This window comes from Eucalyptus grandis, chromosome 3, assembly GCF_016545825.1.
Source record: "Eucalyptus grandis isolate ANBG69807.140 chromosome 3, ASM1654582v1, whole genome shotgun sequence".
Lineage (NCBI taxonomy): Eukaryota > Viridiplantae > Streptophyta > Magnoliopsida > Myrtales > Myrtaceae > Eucalyptus > Eucalyptus grandis.
Genome location: NC_052614.1, coordinates 66,609,312 through 66,635,148, shown reverse-complemented (window position 1 = coordinate 66,635,148; position 25,837 = coordinate 66,609,312). Strand labels below are relative to the sequence as shown.

The window sequence follows — 25,837 nt, the reverse complement described above, 5'->3', positions numbered from 1 at the left end:
AGCACGAGACGATTCCCAGGGGATATTCAAGTGGAGCGCGAGATCCGCCCGCAATTGCACGTGCGGACAAAAGCGACATTTCACCTCTTCCACACGTGCTCCTCCCGTTGTTTTTGACTCTCTTCTGTCCCTCGCCGTTCTCCACTCGCGGCGGCGCAGCGTTCGAAACTCTCTCTCTCTCTCTCTCTCTCTCTTTCGCCGCCGCCGCCGCTCGCCGCCGCAATGGCGTCCGCGTCGATGTCGCTCGTCTCGCCGCCCCGCGGCCCCCAGCAGCGCCTCCTCCTCGCCGTCCTCGGTCGCGCCTCCGCTCTCCGCCTTCTCCCGCCGCGCCCACACGTCCATTATCTTCTCCCCTGTGGCCCCGAGGATCGTCTGCTGCTCCTCCGCCGTCCTCCACAGCCGTCGTGGTCTCCAACGGCAGGCCGGATGGTGAGCGGAGGGAGGTCCGGTTCGGCCTGCCGAGCAAGGGGCGCATGGCCGAGGACACGCTCGGCCTCCTCAAGGTAACATCGCATTGCCGGTTTTCGGTTGCCGAGGAATCGGTTCCGATGAAAGTGTCTTAAATCTCTGACATGCCCCCCTAGGAGAGTTGAGGTCTGTTTGTTTTTATATGCTTACTGATCCTTTTCGACTTTGTTCTTGAAGGATTGCCAATTGTCAGTCAAGCAGGTGAATCCTCGCCAGTATGTTGCAGAAATTCCACAGGTATGGATATATGTCTTGAAAAATTTGTGCCTTATTTTGGTGTAGACATGGTGGTAAGACATTTTGAGTTCGTTTATTGTAACTCACTTGGACCTCAATTTTGATTTTAAGAACTACTGGAGATAGGTTAGCAAGAGAGATTTATGTAGTCATCGTATCTGAGATATGTGGACAGGGAATTAAGGAGTGATAACCCTTTCACAAAATCATTGATGTAAAATAGGATCTCTGTCCTAATTGAGATAGAATGTAGTCTTGACAAAGTGCTGATGGTTTGAACCCCAAAGTGTAATGCTGAAACCGTCTTTGCAAGACACAAGAAAAAGAAATGACCAACTCTAGTCACTCAAATGCTGTGGTTGAAAAGGTCTGTGTCTTAGAGTACTTCTGTGGTGATGAACTAGACAAGCGCTTCTCTAATCTTACATAGAATTACTCTCGTTCATATAACAAAGAAAATCTCCATGAAAAAGTAATTAAAACAATCTTCACAGTGCTGTTTAATTTAGTTGTTAGTTCTATATGCCGGAGGCTGTTTTTAATTGATTTTGGTGGCTAACTTATCTTGCAGCTCTCTAATTTGCAAGTCTGGTTTCAGCGACCAAAGGACATTGTAAAAAAATTGTTATCTGGAGATCTAGACATTGGAATAGTGGGTTTTGACACAGTTAGTGAACATGGACAGGTAAGCAGAAGATGTTATATGCTGTATGTTTGATCATTGGTTGGATTTTTTATGCATCATTTTTCACTTTTGTGTTCAAAGATTTATACTCTGAAGCTGTGAAAACAATTTATTGCATGGTTTTCCCCTGCTCTGGAAGAAGTGGAAGATTAAGAGCGCTTTATCAAACAAAATGTCGTATCTGCTTTCCCTTCGAACCAAAAATATTGCAATAAGCTTTCATGCTAAAACCAAAATATTATGAATAATTCATTTTGATTTGAAATGTTAATGTTCGCATGTTTTTCAAGACTTGATGTGTTTGGGCAACAGCTACGGCCAAAAAGCTAAAACCAAAGTCACACCAGATGCCCCACTGCAAATTGAAAATGCTGCGTGCTGATTGCATGTTGTCGCTATGTACAAAGTTGATTGGGGAATAGTTGTCTGAATAATCCAGCTTTAAAGAGTCCCTGCAAGCATCTGACAGAAGATCCTAGTTTTCCTGCTGTCTTTGTAAGGTGATACATGAAAAAGAGGAGAGGGGACTTTGTCTAAGTTCAGTTGTAGCCTCAATAGTATGTCATCCTTCCCCTGCTTATTTATAAACAATCTGTTGCCCTTGAGAGATGATAGATTGACTTGGCATAAAGATCACCACCAATTGGGCAGATTAGTAGTTATCAGATAACAGGGTGCTTCCTATGTGTTAAATATGCAGCAGAGAAATTGGATCAAAGATCTTACCTGAATGACAAAAGTAGTTGCGTATTTCTATGTAAACAATTTTGAAAAATGGCTTGGATTAGCAGAGTTACTGGATGATGTCAAGTTTCGGTATGTATCTCTGAAGTCTTTAGATAGTTTAGGTGGTTAGAGTGTTCATATTTTTTTGTGTTTGTATGGATCGATGATTTGAAATCTTAGAATGATGATTGCATGGTCACCATGTGAGGAATGCTGGAGGAATGCTGGACAGAGACAAAAACTTCCTGATTGCTTCAACTTCATATATCAGAGCTTTTTCTGATCTTTTTGTCTTGTTTTTATGTTTCCATCAAGCTTTTCAACTTCATTATATCGTAGAATGTTGATTTCGCAACACTAACTTGATATAATACTGTCCTAAAAGAGCTTATGCTTCTTTTATTCAGGGTAATGAAGATCTTATTATTGTTCATGAAGCTCTTGATTATGGGGATTGCCATTTGTCTCTCGCGGTAAGAAAGTTTATGCTCTCAATTTTGATATATTGATAGAATTATTTCCAGTTGGTTCATTGCTATGGAAAATTTTAGTGTTGATATGTTCTTTTGATCTTCTATTAGATTCCCAAATATGGGATCTTTGAGAAGATTAATTCAGTGAAGGAGCTTGCGCAAATGCCCCAATGGACTGCAGAGAAACCACTCAGAGTTGCTACCGGTTTTGGCTATGTATGTTTGCATTTTCAGATCTTAAATGTTAATGTTTATTGTGCCATCTATCCACCTTATAGCAAATTTTCTTGTGGAGTGCCAGAGTGATTGTCCTTTTTAACTGCTTAAGTTTAGGTTTCTCTCGTGTCTTTGTAGCTGGGGCCTAAGTTCATGAAAGAAAATGGACTGAAGCATGTGAGCTTTTCAACTGGTGAAGGAGCATTGGAGGCAGCTCCTGCGGTAAAAATATCAATTTCTTTCACTTATTTGATATCTTTGTAGGTTACCAACTCATTACCTGTATTGAAGATGGTTTGTGATTGTCACCATGAAATTTTTTTCGTTAAGTGTGTGTCGTCTTTAAACTAAACTGGAGTTAATATATCTGTGGAAGCTCTCTTAAGAGATTGAAGGGAAGGGGTTGGGGAACCCATATTCTGGTAGAGTTTATGTCAAGGAGGGATCAATCTTGTGTGCTCAACTAGAATTTAGAATGTAGAAGTTTAAACCATTTCATTTTCCAGTTCCCAGGTTCAGACCATTTCAATTTTTGTTTTAAAAAACAAACGACAATAAAATGCATCCAGAGTTTTATGGCTCTGGATTCATGTCTTTTCTCTTTTTCCACCAAGATGGTTCGAACTGTACTGAATGTACAGATTGGTGAGTACAAATTTTTTTTCGCTCAGTATGGCAGGGTTATGTTATTCTTTTCATGCTGCTTCGGGGGTCAACTCTTTACCACATCTTTTACGTTTTTGGCAAATATCTCAATACCCACTTATTTTCTTGATCGGTCTATGGAGTGCAGCCCTTTATGTCACTCCTAAATACACCCCATTAAGGAGATTAAAAATGGTGTCGGGGAATATAGTTACATGAGAATCTTCATTAAACAAGAAAGGCAGAGAAATATTTCCTATGAAGAGGAGAAACAAGGAAAAGAAGGGAGTGGAAACCGCTGTCTCTTTGTTGATGGGTAGATGCAGTGAAGGAAGGACGGACTAGTGCACATCCTACTAAATTTCGTATTCTACATGTCGGTAAATTGTGCTTATGTAGACCATTTTCTATCCACATTGTGGGGCAATGTGTGTACATGCCCTGTCCCGGGGAATGTATATTTGAGACTACATCGAGCCACCATAGTTTTAGCAGGAGGATCCTTTTAAAAAAGCACTTGAATCTTTTGGTGTTTCCTTCGATGATGCAATGGTTGGATCTATCTGTCATTGCCTATGGATCTTGTGGCCGTTCATTTTGTGATATGAAGCGTTGATTTGATTAATACATGAATTATGGGTTTTTTCTCTTTTCGATGATTGAAAATTTTATCCCTTGGAATAATTCTGCGGACATTGCTTCATCCTTTGTTAAAAAGAATCTGAAGTATGCCCCCAGAGATTAAGTTATTAGGATAGAGCATATCGACTGTAGTTCATTCATGTATTTGTTTTAAGGCTGCAATTTAGTTGAACAGAAAATATATACGACTGCCGTTATATCTTGGCATGTGGCACACTGGTATCTTCAATGGCATCTCCATGAGGGGAGGTCAAGGATTTTATTAAAATGATGCTAATTGATGGCATTGGCAGTATAGTATTGATGCTGTGTTTGCATGATCTACAATTGACTTCTTTACTTTTCTTTGGTAATCCAGATGGGGACTGCTGATGTTATTTTGGACCTTGTAAGTAGTGGGACAACATTAAAGGAAAATAACTTAAAAGAAATTGAAGGTGGGACAGTGTTGGAAAGTCAGGTGGGTCACATGTTTGCATTGGCAAGCTCGCCATATGATCATTTCTTCATTCTGTCTTTTTCGAACTTCTCTTAACTAGGGCTGAATGTCCTTCAGGCTGTTCTTGTGGCAAGCAGGAAGTCACTAATCCAACGGGAAGGTGTTCTTGGTGCAATGCGTGAGATTCTTGAAAGATTGGAGGCACATCTTAAAGCAGGCCAGTTTAAGGTGTGTATCTTATTGCATATATGTTGATGAACTTCCTGTCCAGCATCCAAACATACTTCCCGTTAGAGTTTACTACTATTAAGCTGCACCTGCTGTGGCCATCCCCTTTCACTCCTTACTATGTTTCTGAGTTGCATAAAATGGACACATAAAGCAAAATTTAAACGGGTGACTTATGGTTGTGCAAGTTTTCTGTTGAGGCGAATTTAGCAGTGTCAATCGGATGTGATGTGGTTGGTACTCTGTGGACATAAGCATAACTTATTATCAAGTATGACTTGTTCAACCTTTTCTTATTCAACAAGCTATTAGAATATACACAATTAAGATAGATAGATACATGTTACCGACTCCTTTATCCAATTCTCAAAATCAAATATTTTTCACAGGTAACAGCAAACATGAGGGGGAGTAGTGCAGAGGAAGTTGCTAAGCGAGTACTCAGTCAACCATCACTCTCTGGTTTGCAGGTAATATAGTGAGCCTCTTTTGTCATACTCCAAGATGAGCCCCAGCTCAATTTGAAGCTGTAGCTATCTTATTCTCATTCTTAAGGGTTTCTAATTCTCTTGTACTCATACGCTATCAGGGACCTACCGTAAGTCCAGTCTTTCGCAAACGTAATGGAGAAGTGGTTGTAGACTATTATGCAATAGTCATTTGTGTTCCTAAAAAGGAGCTCTATAGCTCTGTGCAGCAGTTGAGAGCAGTAAGTCTTAATTTTCGAAATAGCTGTAGCTGCTTTATGCAGAGATTTTTTTGTTTTCCCTGGTCACATCCTAATATGAAGTGAAGATACTTGCAGCTGTAAATTTTCGTTAATCATAGCTTGATAACACTCTTGGGTGCCTTTTGAACACATTGAAACTTTTATCGTGCAGATCGGGGGTAGTGGAGTTCTAGTGTCTCCGTTGACGTACATTTTCGATGAGGAGACTCCCAGATGGCAGCAGCTTCTGTCCAAACTCGGGCCTCGGTAGGCCAGTGCTCAGGTCAGACTAGAAGCACCTGCATTGGAGAACCAGCTTGTGGAGAAGATAGAGGACAGGTAAAATTCATCGGGAAGGTTGTATCTTAGTTATGTGGGTAGCCTTGCCGCATCTGTTCTTTTAGATTTGCGATTTCTTTTCCTCTAGATATTATTTTTTTCCCTCTGTGTCCTTTATAGCAATCGGTTTTAGAATATTTAAGTGTGGGAACATCCTAAAGTTTATTTTGGGACATTCTTTGTAAGTGATATGTCATTAATGACAATCTGGGTCAATGGCGATTCCACGACGTACTTTGGAAGATAAACAGGTGCTGTTAATACCTACACAAGTCGCCCGCGGTCCATCGTTTAGCGGTATCAGCAGCGCTGCTATTACCCACATGAGTCGGATGACTTAGGCGGCTCGGCTATCTGTTACGAAGAGGAACATTGAATTGTACGGCAACAGAAAATAAGCAACTGATGGTGTCACGAATGAATGTTTTCACACCCATAGATTTTGCTTGAGGACGCCTTTGCTATGGAAACGATGTTCAGAGCACAACGTTTGGCAGACAAATTCTCTCCCGCTTTGCCCTTGATTCAGCTAGTCAATCTTGAGTTTCCAAAGCGCTAGATCTTATGTTGCGACCCAAACAATGAAGTCCGTCCTTAGTAATTTTTCTGCTTTGCCCTTGATTCAATAATCATTTCAAAGCTGCATCTTATGTTGCGACCCAAACAATGAAGTCCATCCTTAGTAATTTTTCTGAAATGGTTAAGACGATCGTTAAACGGGGTGTTGGGGAGATCAAAAGGACGGAGTAATGTGGGTGGCGATTGAGGAAATCGATTATCGTGATTTATGAAAAAGCTTACCATCAATGACCCACTTTAATCACTCAAATGATGTGGTTGAAAAGGTCTGTGTCTTATAGTACATCTGTGGTGATAAGCTATACAAGCGCTTCTCTAATCTTACATAGAATTAGTCTCATTCATATAACAAAGAAAACTCTCCATGAAAAAGTAATTAAAAAAATCTTCCTGGCGCTGTTTAATTTAGTTGTTAGTTCTATATGCTACAGGCTGTTTTTAATTTATTTAGGGGCTAACTTATCTTGCAGCTCTCTAATTTGCAAGTCTGGTTTCAGCGACCAAAGGACATTGTAAAAAAATTATCTGGAGATCTAGACATTGGAATAGTGGGTTTTGACACAGTTAGTGAACATGGACAGGTAAGCAGAAGATGTTATATGCTGTATGTTTGATCATTGGTTGGATTTTTATGCATCATTTTTCACTAAAGTTTCGTTTGCATTCAAAGATTTATACTCTGAAGCTGTGAAAACAATTTATTGCATGGTTTTCCCCTGCTTTGGAAGAAGTGGAAGATCAAGAGCGCTTTATCAAACAAAATGTCGTATCTGCTTTCCCTTCGAACCAAAAATATTGCAATAAGCTTTCATGCTAAAACCAAAATATTATGAATAATTCATTTCGATTTGAAATGTTAATGTTCGCATGTTTTTCAAGACTTGGTGTGTTTGGGCAACAGCTACGGCCAAAAAGCTAAAACCAAAGTCACACCAGATGCCCCACTGCAAATTAAAAATGCTGCGTGCTGATTGCATGTTGTCACTATGAACAAAGTTGATTGGGGAATAGTTGTCTGAATAATCCAGCTTTAAAGAGTCCCTGTGAGCATCTGACAGAAGATCCTAGTTTTCCTGTTGTCTTTAGAAGGTGCAGACATCCTTGATACCTGAAAAAGAGGTGAGGGGACTTTGTCTGAGTTCAGTTGTAGCCTCAATAGTATGTCATCCTTCCCCGGCTTATTTATAAACAATCTGTTGTCCTTGAGAGATGAAAATTGACTTGGCATATAGATCGCTACCAATTGTGCAGATTAGTACTTAGCAGATAACAGGGTGCTTCCTATGTGTTAAATATGCAGCAGAGAAGTTGGATCAAAGATCTTACCTGAATGACAAAAGTAGTTGCGTATTTCCATGTAAACAATTTTGAAAAATGGCTTGGATTAGCATACTGATCAGCCCGCATTGAAGACCAGCTCTCTCGACCAAGAAGATTGGCCCGCATTAAAGCTCGACGAAACCGAAAAGCCGTATTGACATCTTGAGTCCATCCCGGAAGACGTTATGCTTTTACTATTTCTGCTAATTTTAATGTTCTGTCTTTATTTCTCTTAGTTTTAATGTTCTGTCTTTATTTCTCCTAGTTTCAATGCTCCGTCTTTATTTCTTTGACGATATAAGCCCAATTTCTTGTAGAAGACGAACGACTTTTGATGAATGAAAAAAAAAACTTTGCTTTGAAGCAAGTATTGTGAACCTTGTAGAGTTCATCCCTTTGAAAACCTAGAAGAGTTTTCACTCCCTCCTTGAAGAGTCAGAGCTTTTGAAATCTGCATCCTTGAAGAGTTGCAGGCATCGATCTAGAAGAATCGGTGCCCCCTCAACTTCCTTGGAGGCCTAGAAGAGCAACCAATGGAGTTTCTATCTTTTCATATTATATTTGTTATTTCCAACCCAATTTCGACCATCCTACAGTGCTTATTTTAGAAAACCTAAAACATAGAAATTGTAGATCCAGAAGTCTTTGTTCATTTGGCTTTGGAATCAAGTCGCTCCGATTTGTATCTACAAAGACACGACTGTTCTCCTGAGCTTGCGCAATGCTGAAATTTCTGTTCGCCCTGTTTTCTTGTGTGCGAGTCACTCTCCCGATCCTATTGTTTGAGAAAGCCTACCCTTGGCTTGCATCACATACTAGATGATGTCAAGTTTCGGTATGTATCTCTGAAGTCTTTAGATAGTTTAGGTGGTTAGAGCGTTCATATTTTTTTTGTGTTTGTACGGATCGATGACTTGAAATCTTAGAATGATGATTGCGTGGTCACCATTTGAGGAATGCTGGACAGAGACAAAAACTTCCTGATTGCTTCAACTTCATATATCAGAGCTTTTTCTGATCTTTTTGTCTTGTTTTTGTGTTTTCATCAAGCTTTTCAACTTCATTATATCGTAGAATGTTGATTTCGCAACACTAACTTGATATAGTACTGTCCTAAAAGAGCTTATGCTTCTTTCATTCAGGGTAATGAAGATCTTATTATTGTTCATGAAGCTCTTGATTATGGGGATTGCCATTTGTCTCTCGCGATAAGAAAGTTTATGCTCTCAATTTTGATATATTGATAGAATTATATCCAATTGGTTCATTGCTATGGAAAATTTTAGTGTCGATGTGTTCTTTTGATCTTCTATTAGATTCCCCATTATGGGATCTTTGAGAAGATTAATTCGGTGAAGGAGCTTGCACAAATGCCCCAATGGACTGAAGAGAAACCACTGAGAAATGCTACCGGTTTTGGCTATGTATGTTTGCATTTTCAGATCTTAAATGTCATTGTTTATTGTGCCATCTATCCACCTTATAGCAAATTTCCTTGTGGGGTGCCAGAGCGATTGTCCTTTTTAACTGTTTGTCGCAAGCTACCTCTCCGGGGAGAGAATAGGTTAAGAGGTATTGCCTAAAAAATGGACCTAAGGTCCATGATTAAGCATAACTTCTCTCAAGCCCATACCTCGCGCAACATTAGGGTATTCTTAAGAATTTTGCAATAAAACCTATTGGGCCGATCATAAACCAAGTGGAGCAGGTGAGTGTATCTCACTTTCTACGCAACTAGAAAATGTAGAGTCGAAAACTTGATTATACTAATTTACTAATTATTGCCCTTTTGATATCTAATTTTATTCATTTAAAAAATGTTTTTGTTAGGCAATTTAGATTAATTTAGATCAATTCACTAACACGCAAAGTGATCATGCGGATATGCAACCATTAAAATAAAAGTTAGCAATCAAGGAAAGCGTTTAAATAAATTACATGGAGAGCAAATATTTAATATTAAGGAAAAATAAATGCTAATCTTAATGGGATTAAAGGGATCAAAACAATAAAAGCATGCGGACAAGAGTAATTGTATTTGAAGACCAATGAAACCCTAACGTAGAGCCCTAAGAGCTTACTCAATTTTTTAGCACATTTTAGAATTAAAAACCTCCATTTTTAAGAAAATAGCTCGGAAAGTTTGTTTTTAAAATTTTTCAAATGAAATTCTGAATTTTTGGACTTTTTTTATTTTCTTTTTATTTTCTAAAATTTCAAATTTTTTTATTTAAAATATTTTTAATGATTTTTTTTTCACTTAGGGTGCGTTTGGTAATATTTCGTTTAAAAATTGTTTCGAGAACAAAAATAGAAAAAAAGTATTTCGCTTCGAAACAATTTTTGAACAAAAAATGCATTTGGTAAATCTGTTCAAGAAATATAAAACGAATAGAAACACGTTTGGCAAATTTGTATAATTTTTTTATTTCTTTTAATTTTTTAATTTTATTTATTATTTTTCTTATTTATTTTTTCTTTTTCCTTCTTTTGGCCGGTCGCCGCCATGGCTCCCCCACCACGGCGAGGCTCGCCGACCGGGCGAGCTCACCTTGCCGGATCCGGGTGAGCTCGAGCTCGCCTAGCCAAGGCGAGGCCGAGCCTGCCCGGGTCGGCGACGCCGACCCTCAACGGGCGCGGTCGCCGGCCATGGCCGAGGCCGCGACCGCGAAAGAAAAAAAGAAGAAGAAAATATAAGAGAGAGAAAAAGTGTTCATAAATTTTGTTCCAGAAACAAGAAACAATTTTTTTCTTTTTTGTTTCTTGTTTCCGTTCTAGATGCGTTTCTAGGAACAAAAACATAATTTTAACAAAAACGCAAACAAACACGTTTATTCCTTTTGTTCCCTGGAACAAAAACAAAAAATTTGTGTTCCTGGGAACAAACACATTTTAACAAATAGACCCTTAGGCCGTGCATGATAAAATTTCTTAATTTCTATTTTTCGAACAAGTTTCTAAGCAAAGAAACCCATTTGATAACAATTCAAAATTTCTATTTCTGAAACAGAAATCCGTTTGATAATAGAACAAAACTTCTATTTCTAGGAATATAAATTGATTAGATAACAACATAGGAAATTCTCAAATACAAAATAATAGTCGAAATAATATTAATACATTACAAAAGTTGAAAATGCAATTTCATGGAATTTCCGGCATATTATTATCCTTTGCCATTTTATTAACAATTGTTTTCCTAAGCGTATTTATTTGGTTTCCCTCCTCGATCAATGTATCGTTTGTAAGCTCATCCTGCGTAGGTTCAGACAAGTACCACGGAAACATGAATATAGGTGCCATCAATGATACATATACAACATTGTCATTTTATCGAAAACTAGTATATATAAGATTATCAAATGAATATATGAGAATTCTACCTTAAAGTAACGTTTATGGTTAGGAACCAATCGGGAGAAGGTTGGTTTATTTTGATTTTTGAATTGAATCAGTCTAGTTGCTCATCCCTAATTTCTTTATTGTTGCTCAATGAACCTTTAATGGCCCTTGCATAGCAAAGAGAGAGATTCTCTTGAATCTCTTGCCTTCGAATTAAAATTCAAGATTGTGTAACAATCTAATTATTTTGATTTTGCAAGAATTTTGAATCCGTAAAAAAATAGCGTTAAATTTCTAGGCACGTTTTTCATTCATCTATTACGTAAGTACTTTTTCTTCAACTGGTCATGCACGTGCCTTTTCTAAGAGAAAAGAGCCCCATTGTTTTTAAGTAAGCATTTAAGAACTTTGGTCATTTTTTGAAAATTGGAGACCCATTCGATTGCCTTTCATCCTAAAGAGGAAGTTATAAAAAAAAAATTGAAAAAAAAAAACACGAGTAAAATAAGAAAAAGAAAATTAGCAATAATTCGTGAAGTTGTGGTTATGAGTAAATTAAGTTAGCAAGAAAATCTTTTATATGGTTTGATTTCGTTTTGATTTCTATTTCAAAATTGAGAAGTTAAAAACTTCAGAACTTGATTTCTTCAATTTCTCTATTTGGAATAGAAATTTGTTTCGTAAATAGAGAAATCAAATCGCGTTACCAAACTAGTTGCCCAAATCTGTTTTTGAACAACGTAAAAATCGAGAAACATAAATTTTGTAATGCGCTCTTAGTCTTTTTTTCCCTGCACCTTCTGCTCAACGGTCCTTCCCGAAGCCACTTTTTGCCATTTTATAGTTTTCTATTTTTTTTCCTTATTCTTTATTATTGTTATTATTTTACTATTCCCTTTTGGTCTTCTTCTTCGTGCATCCCCTCCGCACGCCCGAAGTTATCCAAACCCACTAAAGCCAAAGCAAACCCAGACCCATTAAACTCATCTAACCCAACCGATCAAGACTCGATGGAGCTCAAAACTCCATAGACCATATTAAACCCAACATCCAGCATGACTCTTTTAACATTCCGCACCAAAGTATGATTTCTAAAACAAAGCCCGCGCTAACCTACAGCAACGCTCTTTTCAATTAGACCAAAATAAGCCCAACACCATCTCCTATTTGGCCACTTTACTCAGCCTCACGCGGTCTTCTTTCTCCTGTTATTGCAGAACAAAAAAGGAGCCGAAGATTGAATGTGAACTCTGGACAATCAAAGGGCTCATAACACCTCCAAACTCCAACATAACTCAGACTCCAGTACCACCCGATCATCATCTACTCACACTTATGAACATGCCAACATTTACCACACAAAGGCCACAAAGGCATCGAACAAGATTCGACAAAGGGGAAAAGCACATCGAACCACAGCATGTGTTGAGGTTAGTAAAAGATCACCATTAAGCAAAACCTATCACTACACATTTCAGCGACTAAAAATCAGAGGAAAATATGTGGGACCTTGGTTCAAACATTTTGTCAAAATAAATGGTCTGCAGTAGCTCTGAAAAAACCCAACACGCACACGGACTAACAAAAAGAACTAAGTCTCGGTTTCTTGGCTTGGCCAAACCAGGGTGAGGCACCGAAAGATTTGAGGAGCGAGCGTTTAGTCGTGGGGTTCCCTACCAGCTCGGAGACGGCGGCGGGAGGGCCAGCTCGAGATGAATCGAGCAATGGCCGACCACCCCCACAATGTTTCCGAGGCAAGATCCTCGGGAGAAGGGAAGTTCGTACCGGGGTCGTTGAACAAAACTCAGGCGCGCCAATCGACCCGAGAACTCCTCGCTTTCAGTCCGCTCTCTTCTTTGCTGAGAGCAACACCATCGCCAGGATCTCTCTCGGAGAAACGCCACCGCTAAAACTCGTCAACCACTACCCACGATCAACGAGATAAGGCTTCATGGGAGACGATCGGAAAAAACTTGAATCGAAGCAAGGGAAGCTGCGCCTTGTTGGTTCCGGCTAGGAGGCGCAAACCTCTCCGTTTCTCCCCCTCTGGCTCTCTCCATCTCCCTGGTGGTTCTCCCCTGCTCCCCCTGCTGCCGTGCTGCTGCTGCTGCTGTGCTGCTGCTGCTGTGCCCTGTCTTCTCGCCCTGCCCTACTGTCTCTTCAATTGCTGCAGGTTGGCGCGCGAAGACAGGATCCGAGGAGGAGGAAGACAGCTGGGCGCGGGCTGGGCCGAAGGAGGAAAGAGGAGCTGGGCCGCGCAGGGGGAAACGGGCCCGACCGCGCGGGGAAGGATAAAAAGAATATATATGTACTTGAAAATACAAATTAGGTGCGAAACACTGCTTAAAGTTTAGGTTTCTCTCGCGTCTTTGTAGCTGGGGCCTAAGTTCATGAAAGAAAATGGACCGAAGCATGTGAGCTTTTCAACTGGTGAAGGAGCATTGGAAGCAGCTCCTGCGGTAAAAATATCAATTTCTTTCACTTATTTGATATCTTTGTAGGTTACCAACTCATTACCCGTATTGAAGATGGTTTGTGATTGTCACCGTGAAATTTTTTCGTTAAGCGCGCGTCGTCTTTAAACTAAACTGGAGTTAATATGTCTGTGGAAGCTCTCTTGAGAGATTGAAGAGAAGGGGTTGGGGAACCCATAATCTGGTAGAGTTTACGTCAAGGAGGGATCAATCTTGTGTGCTCAACTAGAATTTAGAATGTAGAAGTTTAAACCATTTCATTTTCCAGTTCGCAGGTTCAGACCATTTCAATTTTTGTTTTAAAAAAACAAAAGACAATAAAATGCATTGAGAGTCTTATGGCTCTGGATTCATGTCTTTTCTCTTTTTCCACCTAGACGGTTAGAAGATCTGTACTGAATGTGCAGATTGGTGAGTACAATTTTTTTTTTTTTTTTTGATCGGTATGGCAGTGTTATGTTATTCTGTTCAGGCTGCTTCGGGGGTCAACTCTTTACCACATCTTTTACGTTTTTGGCAAATATCTCAAATACCCACTTATTTTCTTGGTTGGTCTATGGAGTGCAGCCCTTTATGTCACTCCTAAGTGCACCCCATTAAGGAGATTAAAAATGGTGTTGGGGAAATATATACATGAGAATCTTCATTAAACAAGAAAGGCAGAGAAATATTTCCTATGAAGAGGGGAAACAAGGAAAAGAAGGGAGTGGAAACCGCCGTCTCTTTTTTGACTGGTAGATGCAGTGAAGGAAGGACAGCCTAGTGTACATCCTCCTAATTTTCGTATTCTAAATGACGGTAAATTGTGCTTATGTAGACCATTTTCTATCCGCATTGTGGGGCAATGTATGTACATGTCCTGTCCCAGGGAATGTATATTTGAGACTACATCGAGCCACCATAGTTTTAGCAGGAGGATCCTTTTAAAAAAGCACTTGAATCTTTTGGTGTTTCCTTCGATGATGCAATATTGATCTTGCGGCCATTCATTTTGGGATATGAAGCGTTGATTTGATTAATCCATGAATTGCAGGTTTTTTCTCTTTTCAATGATTGAAAATTTTATCCCCTGGAAGGAAATAATTCTGCGGACATTGCTTCATCCTTTGTTAAAAAGAATCTGAAAGTATGCCCCCAAAGATTAAGTTATTAGGATAGCAACCTCATGAGCATATCGACTGTAGTTCATTTCAAGTATTTGTTTTGAAGCTGCAATTTAGTTGAACAGAAAATATATACGACTGCCGTTATATCTTGGCATGTGGCACACTGGTATCTTCAACGGCATCTCCATGAGGGGAGGTCAAGGATTTAATTAAACTGAATGCTAATTGATGGCATTGGCAGTATAGTATTGATGTTGCGTCTGCATGATCTACAATTGACTTCTTTACTTTTCTTTGGTAATCCAGATGGGGACTACTGATGTTATTTTGGACCTTGTAAGTAGTGGGACAACATTAAAGGAAAATAACTTAAAAGAAATTGAAGGTGGGACAGTGTTGGAAAGTCAGGTGGGTAACATGTTTGCATTGGCAAGCTTGCCCTATGATCGTTTCTTCTTTCTGTCTTTTTCAAACTTCTCTTAACTAGGGCTGAATGTGTCACGCCCCGAATCTCGAGCACATGCACGTCCCTCGGTGGTCGATAAAATTGTAACGTCCTAGGACGCGTCGCCGACCCATTTATTTTATTGTACATACGAAAGTGAATAAACAAAACCCCTAACAGCAAACAATATGGGATAGAAAAGCAGGATAACATCTTCACAACTAAAACACGCTTTTATAAACAAACTAGGTTTATATACAAAACTAGTTTGTCTACCAAAAATATCAGCCCTCAAAAAGAAAACTATTCTACAATCCACTGGTCAGATACATTCACTGATCCTTTGGACTTCACAGGCTTCGGGGGCGCCAGGTCCTCCACGGCACTATCAGGAGGGTCGGCTGCACCATCGCCAAAAGCGGTGTCGACTACTATAGCAGGGATCTCAAAGCCCTGGAGGGAAACAACTTTGTATTCATTAAGCCCGCAGCGAAACCACGCCCTAAATCGATGAGGTATCCTCTGAGGTAGGGTCTCATTGACCCAGACGATGGTCACTATGAGTTCATAGACCAGTGGCCTCCGGGAATAGGAAAGTCAGTGATCAGCTCAGTAACTCTCCGAAGTTGACCATGACGAACCAGCGAGACCACCATCTAAGGACCTAAAAAGAATTGAGCCAACGACGGGGTGAAACAACATCTTAGCAAGTCCACCCCCTGAACTCCGACTAAGAAGGAAATACGTATAGCACACAATCACAACCATAGAGACTCACCTTGTCTCAGATCCTCCCTACAGGTCAGCACAATTCAAATACACAACTATATGTAGAAATCAAACTCAATCAATTGGAACACCACCACTTTCATCTCAATAAACACAAGGGTCCCAATTATAAGGCCAAATCGTTATGACATGTCCCGTGCCACACAATATTGTCCCATAATCAAGCGCGTCAATTTCACTCATCATGCGTTCCAATTTTTAATCACGGCTCAATGGGCACGACCTACTCAACGTTCGACGGTCTTCTGGTGTAACCAGGCATCACCTCATCCCTTGAGCGCGGCAACGTCCAACCGACACACATCGGGGACAACATTCACAAAGGAGCTTTGGTCCGACTTCTACCGCGATCCGGCATCCATTGCTAGGGCATCCCATATAGAGGCACGTCCACCTGACTCATTTCGGGGATGGGTTCTCATAACCATTCATGCATCCATCCAATCCCGGCTAAGACATCGTACTTTGCACTCAAATGTCCATTTTAAAATAATGTACTTGGTCCATTTTTTTTAATATTAAAAACACACGGTAAAATAATCTTGTGTGGGTACACGGTCACTTTGAATCAGAAAAATTGATACCATTCTTTTTAAAATCTCACTATTTGATATAGTCTTTAAAACCCTTTTTGGTGTCATAACCCGACACCCAAGATTTTCTAATTAAATATCAAAATTTCGTAATAAACACTCAATTTGCACAAATTAACACTCAATTGCATAAACTAAGTACACCACCGCAACCAAAGACGAAATTCTGATCACTGGCTATCTTAGTATAATTTTTAGAAAATAATAAATAATTACAAACATTACAAAAATAATTAAATAATGCAAAATAAATCCAATAAATACTAACTTAGGCCGTAAATACTAATCTAACCACCTAAACGGATCTAGAAAATTTCCGAATCTATCTAGATAAATAGTATAATCTATCTAGCCCTTAATTAGTCTATTCTAACCACCTAACATGCATAATTAAATAATTAAATCACTAATTCAAACTAACTAACCACCTAATCCACACTTAGCCCAAACTAATTATCCACTAAGCATCATTAACTCCATAAGTAGATTTTAGCAAGTAAACTCACCAGTTTAGCGGGCCGGTGAGTCCACGGCGACAGTGACAGCGACACAGAGGCGAGCAATAAACAAGCCTACGGTGAAACTAATGGAGGTCCGGACGGGCCTTAAAATGGGCCTCAAAGCCTTAGCTAGAGGCTAAGTTTCGGCTTCTGCTCTGGGTCGAGAGAGCTAGGCTGAGCGGCTGAAACGGCACGGGATGGGAGGAAAAGGTTGCAACGGGCGATGATGATGCTCAACGGTGGCTAAACGGCGACGGTGGAGCTTCGGCGATGTTGCGACGGTGACCAAGATATCTCGAGACGCGGCGGAAGGCTCGAATGCAAGCGAACGGGCACGCAGACCCGTGGGGCTCGGGCAGCGTGATGATACACGACGGCAACAAGGGAGACAGTCGACGACAGGGGGTCTTCTCTAGTTCTCTCTGGAATTTTGAGCTCTCAAAACTCTCAATAATGGAAAAAAGTAGGACAAGGAGGAAGAAGAAGCCAGCTGTTGAAAAGGGGGACCCAATGGCCTCAAATATCCAAGAAAATATCCCAATTTGCTCATTGCAAAGGCCCCCACCACTTCAACCTTCATCCCCAGCCAATTGCACACCCAAGGCTTCCCTAATAAGCCATTGAAATGGTCCAAAAGTGGCTACACCCCTTTGGCTACAAATTTGGAAAATTTTCCTCGAAATTTCATTCAATTTCTCATCAATTGAGCTCAATTCGGTCCCCATAAATTTAGTCGAGATGCCATCGTCCATCTCATGATTTTTCCTCCTCAATTGAACCAACTTGACGGCAAAAAATGCGATTAAAAACGACCATCTAATTTTCCTGGTCCAAAATAACCCAACTTTGACTTTTTGTCGAAATATCGAGTTTGCAAAAAAATCTTCGGATAATGAGTCGACGTTCCTAAAATGAATCTTGATATGACAGAACTTTCAAATCGGGTTTAAATTCATGGTTAATTTCAACCGGGCACGATTTTGGCGTAACCTAACCTATTAGATAGCTTTTAGGAATTTTTAGTGCAATTGACCCGTGGTCAATTATTTTCGAGCCACATTGTACATCTTCGACACATTGGCGACTCTCGGTTGTCGCAAAAATCTCGAAATTTTAAATACGGGCACAGGGTACGAAATGACAGAAAAATTGGTTTAGTGTCGTTTGACAAGAATTTTGCAATTAGGTGAAATCACCCACACACTAATCACATACCTCTATCGAACCGATCTATCTTCGTTCTCTGGTCAGTTTTGACAGTGCCGTATTAACCCTTGCAGATTAACACGGTCGAGCAGTCGATTTCTGGTCGAATTCTCATGTCTATTACGTTTAGATTCCTTAACGGTTTCACCTGATAGACTAGTTATCTCATGAGTAATCGGTTTAGAGGAAAAAAAAAACTATAGGTGCGTCGATGAAAAGCCCAACTCATTCAATTGAAAACAGAATAAAAAATTCGAGATGTCACAAAATGTCCTTTAGGTTGTTCTTGTGGCAAGCAGGAAGTAACTAATCCAATGGGAAGGTGTTCTTGGTGCAACGCACGAGATTCTTGAAATATTGGAGGCACATCTTAAAGCAGTTGGCCAGTTCACGATGTGTAGATTATTGTAGGGATAAGTGCATTAGAAGTCCTAAAACTTATCATGAAAATGCAATTATGTCCTAAAACTTTCAAAAAGTGCAATTAAGTCCTAAAACTTATCATGAAAGTTCAATCAAGTCCTAAAACTTTTAAAATGTTTAATAAAGTTCTAAAACTTGTCTCGAAAGTACAACCGAGTCCTAAAATTTCAAAAGTGCAATCAATGGAAGGACTTAAATTGAACCACTTTGACAAGTTTTAGGACTTAATTACACTTTTTGAAAGTTTTAGGACTTAATTGCACTTTGTGACAAGTTTTAGGACTTAATTACATTTTTTGAAAATTGTAGGACTTAATTGCATTTTCATAACAAATTTTAGGACTTCCAATGCACTTATCCCATTATTGTATATATGTTGATGAACTTCCTGTCTAGCATCCGAACATACTTCCCATTAGAGTTTACTACTATAAAGCTACACGTGCTGTGGCCATCCCCCTTTCACTCCTTACTATGTTTCTGAGTTGCATAAAATAGATACATCAGGGCACTCATAAAAAAAAACAAAATTTAAACGGGTGACTTATGGTTGTGCAAGTTTTATGTTGAGGCGAATTGAGCCCCAGCTTGATTTGAAGCTTTTAAACTGTAGCTATCTTATTCTCACTCTTAAGGGTTTCTAATTATCTTGTACTCATATGCTATCAGGGACCTGTAAGCCTAGTTTTTCGCAAACATAAAGGAGAAGTGGTTGCAGACTACTATGCAAAAGTCATTTGTGTTCCTTAAAAAAGCGCTCTATAGCTTTGTGCAACGGTTGAGAGTAGTAAGTCCTAATTTTGGAAATAGCCGTAGCTACTTTATGCAGAGATTTTTAGTTTCCCCTGGTCACATCCTAATATGAAGTGAAGATACTTGCAACTGTAGATTTTCGTTAATCGTAGCTTGATAACACTCATGTGTGCCTTTTGAACACGTTGAAACTTTTATCGTGCAGATCAGGGTAGCAGAGTTCTAGTATCTCCGTTGACTTACATTTTCGATGAAGAGACTCTCGATGGCAATGGCTTTTGTCCAAACTCGGGCCGTAGTTCACAGTAGGCCAGTGCTCAAGTCGACTGGAAGCACCCACATTGGAGAACTAGCTTGTAGAGAAGACAAAGGACAGGGTAAAATTCATCAAAAATGTTGCACCTGTCCAGCTTGCAAACATACTTCCCATTAGAGTTTACTATTATTAAGCTGCACCTACTGTGGCCATCCCTTTTCACTCCGTACTATGTTTCTGAGTTGCATAAAATAGATACATTAGTGCACTCATCAAAAAACAAAATTTAAATGGGTGACTTTTGGTTGTGCAAATTCTCTATTGAGGCGAATTTAGCATTGTCAATTGAATGTGACGTGGTTGGTACTTTGTGGACATAAGCATTACTTAAATCATTGTTAAGTATGACTCGTTCAACATTTTCTTATTCAACGACTAAGTAGGAATTGCTGCAATAAAAATTTAGGAGAAATAATATAGAAAATTCTTTAAGTGCAATACAAGGCGTTTTAGAATATACACAACTAAGATGCTGCAGATACATATGTGGTACCAACTCCTTTATCCAATTCTCAAAATCAATGCTTTATAATCGGTATCAATATTTTTCACAAGTAACAGCAAACATGAGGGGGAGTAGGGCAAAGGAAGTTGCTAAGTGAGTACTCAATTAATCATCGCTCTCTGGTTTGCAGGTAATGCAATGAGCCCTCTTTTCTCGTACTCCAAGTTGAGCCCTAGCTTGATTTGAAGCTTTTAAACTATAGCTATCTTATTCTCACTCTTAAGGGTTTCTGATTATCTTGTACTCATATGCTATCATGGACCTATTGTAAGTCTAGTTTTTTGCATACATAAAGGAGAAGTCGTTGCAAACTACTATGCAATAGTCATTTGTGTTCCTAAAAATGCGCTCTATAGCACTGTGTAGCGGTTGAGAGTAGTAAGTCCTAATTTTGGAAATAGCCTAGTTACATCCTAATATGAAGTGAAGATACTTGCAGCCGTAGATTTTCGTTAATCGTAGCTTGATAACACTCCTGGGTGCCTTTTGAACATGTTGAAACTTTTATCGTGCAAATCGGGGTAGCAGAGTTCTAGTATCTTCATTCACTTACATTTTCGATGAATAGACTCCCAGATGGCAGCGGCTTCTATCCAAACTCGTACCCCTCGCGATGGGTTTATTTAGACAACCTAGTTGTTTTAAAACAACCTAGAAATAAAACGGGAGTCGCCACTAGCCTTGTTTGAGGGGTCGGTTAGAAAACTCAATCGATGGTCGAAAATGTTCCCTCAATTCTTACGTAACCAAATATCTAGGTTCGGGGATTTGAGTTATGCTAATATTTCTATTATTGCCCTTTTGGTACCTAAACAGCATATTGTGTTTACCTAACGTGTCCATGCATTTCTTCTTACATTTTTGGGATTGTTAGTCCTAAACTAAGTGATTGTACGTGGTTGGTCATTTTCATACTATTTTATTTCTAGAAAATAAGAAAAGAAAATAATCAATGAAATTAAAATTACGAGATCGTAAGTAAACAATCGAGGAAAGTAGTAAATCTACCATACAATTCTAGAAAATATAAAAGAGAAACACAATTGAAAAAGATTAGAGGAAGAGAGAAAACCCGCAACACGTCGAACTTTATACAACAAATGAAACTCGATACATATGTCGGGGGAATGAATAATATATGATAATAGTCGGGATGGACATCGATCTCCACCTTATTTGCGCTTTCGCCATCTTCAAGATCCTAATCTAAACCTAATCTAGAAACCTATAATTAGGTGCACACAATGGAAAGAAATAAGCATTACACATCAAAACAATCAAAAACACAATATCATGTCAAGATCAATCATTTAAAGAAGTGCAAAAGTCAAATTTTAGGGCCTTGAGATCGGCCTTTGTCTTTCATGCTGAGGCGACCCCCGGCGGATGGCGGTCCTTGCCGAATCTGAGCAAGGGCTCGTGGGCCCTTGTCGCTGGTTGGCCAGGGTCACCGGCCCTTGGCTAGGGCTCGGCGACCCCGGTTGACCCTCCCCCCTCTATCGTTGGCCCTTTTTGGCGGCAGTGGAGAGGTGGCGGTTGAGGGCTCCACCTTTTTTTTTTATAAATTTTTTTAATATTTGTATTTGTATTTTTAAATGTTTTAAATAAATTTAGTTTTAAATTAATTTAATTTAATTTTTATATTAATTTTTTACCACTTCAGCATCAAAACGACGTCATTTTTGCATTGTCTCCATATCGGTGTGCAAAATGATGCCATTTTGCACTTACTTCGCTAGAAATTGTGCACGTCGCATTTTGGCTAGATTGGCACTGATCAATTTCTCTCTGATTTTAGCACTTAAAGTGTCACTTTCGTAACTTTTGACACTTAGTATCCATTTGTGCTAACTTTTGGCACTTAAAGCGTTCTTTTGCCTAAAATTACAATATATTTATATATATAATATGTGTGAAATAAGTTTATACAGACTTTCTTATTTTCTCATCATTCACGTGACTACGCATTGTTAATTATGTGATAATAGCTGCTATTGGCGGGCGTCAAATGTCAATCCCATAAAACATGTGAACTCGAGTCGGTTTCAACCGTCCACATATACCAACATGTGGGCTTTCCAAGTAGTAATAGGCGGAATGGTCCTACTGGATACAAATATATCCATTTCTCCTTAATTATATAAATATATATATCCAATTTTAATTTGAGCGAAAAAGGTAATCACATTTAAATTTTCCATTCATTCAAGCTAAAGTGAGACCTGAGATGATCGACGGTAGTAAACATGTGGAACATGTGGTAACAAACATGTCGGCAAAGTGAGATGGTGTTGTTTTTCACGGGGATGTTGGTTCTAAATTTTTTGATCAAGATCTGCTATGCTTCTACTTGAGAATAGAAATAAAAATGAGTAGTGTGCAATTCAAATATAAATTAGTATTTCAAAGAGAAAATGACACAAATAGTCTCTAAAATGTGGCCCAATATAAAATGTGGTCCCTGAAATTTTAATTTATAGTTTGTGAACTACATCAAACATTTATTCATAATTCAGAAGCTATATTCATGAAACATTTACTTATAAGTTTATCAATTGCATTATACATTAGACCTAAATTCATGAATCAAATTACACAAATTAAAATTTCAGAAATCACATTTGATATCGAACCAAATTTTATAGATTAATTGTGCTGCTATCCCTAATCCAATTCGCCCGATTAGAAAACTTGATGATATATATTTTTGTTGCTATATCCATGCCATTTTTTAGGTCATTCGAAAATAAGATATATTGATCCGATATAAATTCATGCCTTTTTCGCTCAATCCAACAATGCACGTAATAATCTTGCATTAGATAGGCAAGCTAGAGATTTACTCCCTTTGCTGTTAAGAGATCTAGTTGGGTCATGTTTTGTTGGGAGAGAATGATCTAATTTTCGGATTTTGCCTTTTTCTTTTGGCATTTGGTTTCATTGATAGTCCTAAGTCACAAATTTCTTCCTTATGTTTTGTTTTTTTGCTATGAAAATCCGTGCCGTATATAATTTTTTGTTAGGAGATAACAAAGCAATTTTTGGGCTTTGTTCTTTTTCTTAAAAAGCAATTGACTGGGCTCTTGGAATAGTCCTAAATCATGACTTTTTTTTAATGTTTTATGATTTATATTTTTTTAAAGAATTAATACCACGAAAAAATCTCAAACTAGTATGTATGTGATAAATTTACCTAAAACTAAATTCTTGATAACAAAAAAAATTCAAATCAATACATTTGTAACACATTTACCTTATTTAGTTTTCGTTAAATCGGATTAATACCACAAAAGAAATGACAACTTGTAAATAGAGGGTAAAACTCCAAACATATATACTCATGAATTACACATGTCATATAACTCAACAATTTAATGATAAAATTTAACGAAAACTAATGAATGAGAATTTGTCATAGGATACTATTTTGGGATTAGTTTGGAATATAAACCACTTTATGTTTTTTAGTGGTATTAACCTCTTTTTCAAATGCCATCCGCAAAGTCGCAAGAGAGGGGGAATGATACTAGAATTGCCAAAAATTGTATACGACATTCATTTTAGTGTCAAAAGTTTTTACAGGCTCACTTAAATGTGAAGTTTTTTTAAAAATGATATATTAAGTATCAATTCCAATCTTGGTGGCTGGAAATCCGACATAACCATTTTTTTTAATCAATTTCTTAGTCCGATGTGGCTCGTCGGCATGCTAAGTCAGCATCTAACCCCCTAAACGACGTCATCTAGTAGGCTTGCCCCAAATAAAAACCCTAAATCCCTAAATTGAAGCAAATTCCCAATTTTGAAACCCTAAATCCCATTCAACCAAAAAGCTATACCCTAATTTGATTTGCCCCCTAATTTTTTGCTCGATGCCTCCCGTAGTGCCATCGTCCCAAGCTTGCACCAACAACACAAAATTTTCCCTCCCTCCAAGAGCCCTAAATTTTTGGGTCCCTCAAAGCCTTAATCTTTGCCCTCCAGTCAATTTTGCGAGCAAGGGAAAGGATGTGAACCTGACAGAGATGGCAAGCAACAGCAACCAAGTGACGACGACGGTGAGGGTGGGGAGGGACTCTCGAAGGGAGAGGTTCGACGATGACCGAGGGTTAAGCATAACGGAAGGAAGGAATGGCGTCGTCGAAGTGAAGATTGTGATGGTGCGACGCGACGTCATTTTTTGTTGAGTCATGAAACAAAATTGCTTTTGGGACTACGGTGCCACGTTCGATGAAACGGTGTTGTTTTGCAAGTACAGGTGGACGGGGTTTTTAAATGTAACGCTAACTCATACAAAATATTTAGTTGCAAAAGTCATGCATTAATTTTGACCGAAATTTCTTGCCGGAGCTACTTAAGTATTTTTTTTCTCTAATTCGATATTTAAGTGATACAATGAAAATTTTTTGCACTAAAATGAGCATTGTATAATACTACACAATATTTGACACTTGTAGTGTCTTCTTCCTTTTTTTTTTTCACTTGCTTCTTAAAACCTATTGCTAAGCCCCTCCCTGCTTGCACAGTCGGCAGCCGCCTCTTCTTCCCTTCGCTTCTTCCATCCAAGCCTACGTCAACAAAGATGATAGTGGCCGATAGGAAAGAGAAGGGGAAGGAGATGGGTTTCGTAGCTTGGAGCACAAGGAGGAGTGTTAACACCTAAATTTTGGCGTTCTATATAATAATTCATTACATAGAAAATTAGGAATCCATCCCAGCCCCTAGCAAAAATATTTAGTTAAATTACACATAGTCATTAGGAGCATATTTTGGTTAATTGCATTTAATCGGACCGACGATGGATATATTCAAGTGAAAGGTTCTGAGCTTAATTAAACTAAGCCCTTTTGGTGAAATAGTGGAGCAAACTTATTATTTTTGTAATATGGTTGAATTTGACACAAATTTGGGAAAGATTGAGTGCAATCCTCGCTGGGGATCTTAACGGGGCATGAAAAATTATTGAAGCAAATTCCCAATTTTATTGTGTGCAATTTTCTTTATCCCTAAACTTCTATTTATACGTTGTGATAGTATTTTACATATTGGTAAGATCTAATCATAGCACGGTTTGTCGTCAAAGTTATTCTATTGTAATAACGCTTTAAATTTATTTTTTCTGGAATATCACCTATTCATCCCCCTCTAAGTGATTTATTTAGCCCTAACAACATGTACCAAGGAAAGGGTGTGTGATTGATTTAATCAATGACCTCGATATTGAATTTGCCAAAGCGGATGTAGCCAGATCCAATAGCTAAGAAGTTAAGGTTGCGTTTGATAATGTTTTGTTCAAAAATTGTTTCAGAAACGGAAATAGAAAACTATTTCTGCTCCGTAAAACAATTTTTGAACTGAAGATTGCATTTGGTAATCGCACAAAATTTCTATTCCTAAAATAGAAAAAGAATGTAAACACGCTGATAAACTTACATAATGTTTTTGTTTCTTTTAATTTTTAATATTTTTTTTCTTTTTTCTTCCTTTTGGCCGGTCACCGGCCTCAGCCATGGCTGGTGACCGGCTGACGAGGGCCAGTGGCTTCACCCAGCCACGGTGACGCTCCGGCGAGGTTGCTGATCCTCGACGGCTGGTTGCCGACCATGGTCGAGGCTGGCGACTGGCCAAAGAAAAAGAAGAAGAAAAATGAGAAAAAAAAAAGTATTTATCGGAATTGTT

General features: G+C 38.8%; 2 protein-coding genes across 2 annotated transcripts in view; both read left to right on the top strand.

The window, feature by feature from the left end:
• Positions 1–200: 200 nt before the first annotated feature.
• Positions 201–6,055, top strand: LOC104452585 (ATP phosphoribosyltransferase 1, chloroplastic; the record flags this gene model as incomplete). Its single annotated transcript, XM_039309939.1, has 11 exons — positions 201–503; positions 646–705; positions 1,277–1,390; positions 2,524–2,589; positions 2,698–2,805; positions 2,944–3,027; positions 4,451–4,552; positions 4,649–4,759; positions 5,149–5,229; positions 5,349–5,468; positions 5,641–6,055. Coding segments are annotated over 11 exons (1,248 nt in total), but the record flags the coding sequence as incomplete, so codon positions are not given.
• Positions 6,056–6,960: 905 nt separating this feature from the next.
• The window catches only part of LOC104454871 (ATP phosphoribosyltransferase 2, chloroplastic), a 64,029-nt gene continuing 45,152 nt past the window's right edge, over positions 6,961–25,837 (top strand). Inside the window, exons 1-2 of the mRNA XM_039308992.1 lie at positions 6,961–6,967; positions 8,849–8,914. The gene's annotated coding sequence lies outside the window, so the exon portion shown is untranslated. The remainder of the gene's footprint in view (positions 6,968–8,848; positions 8,915–25,837) is intronic.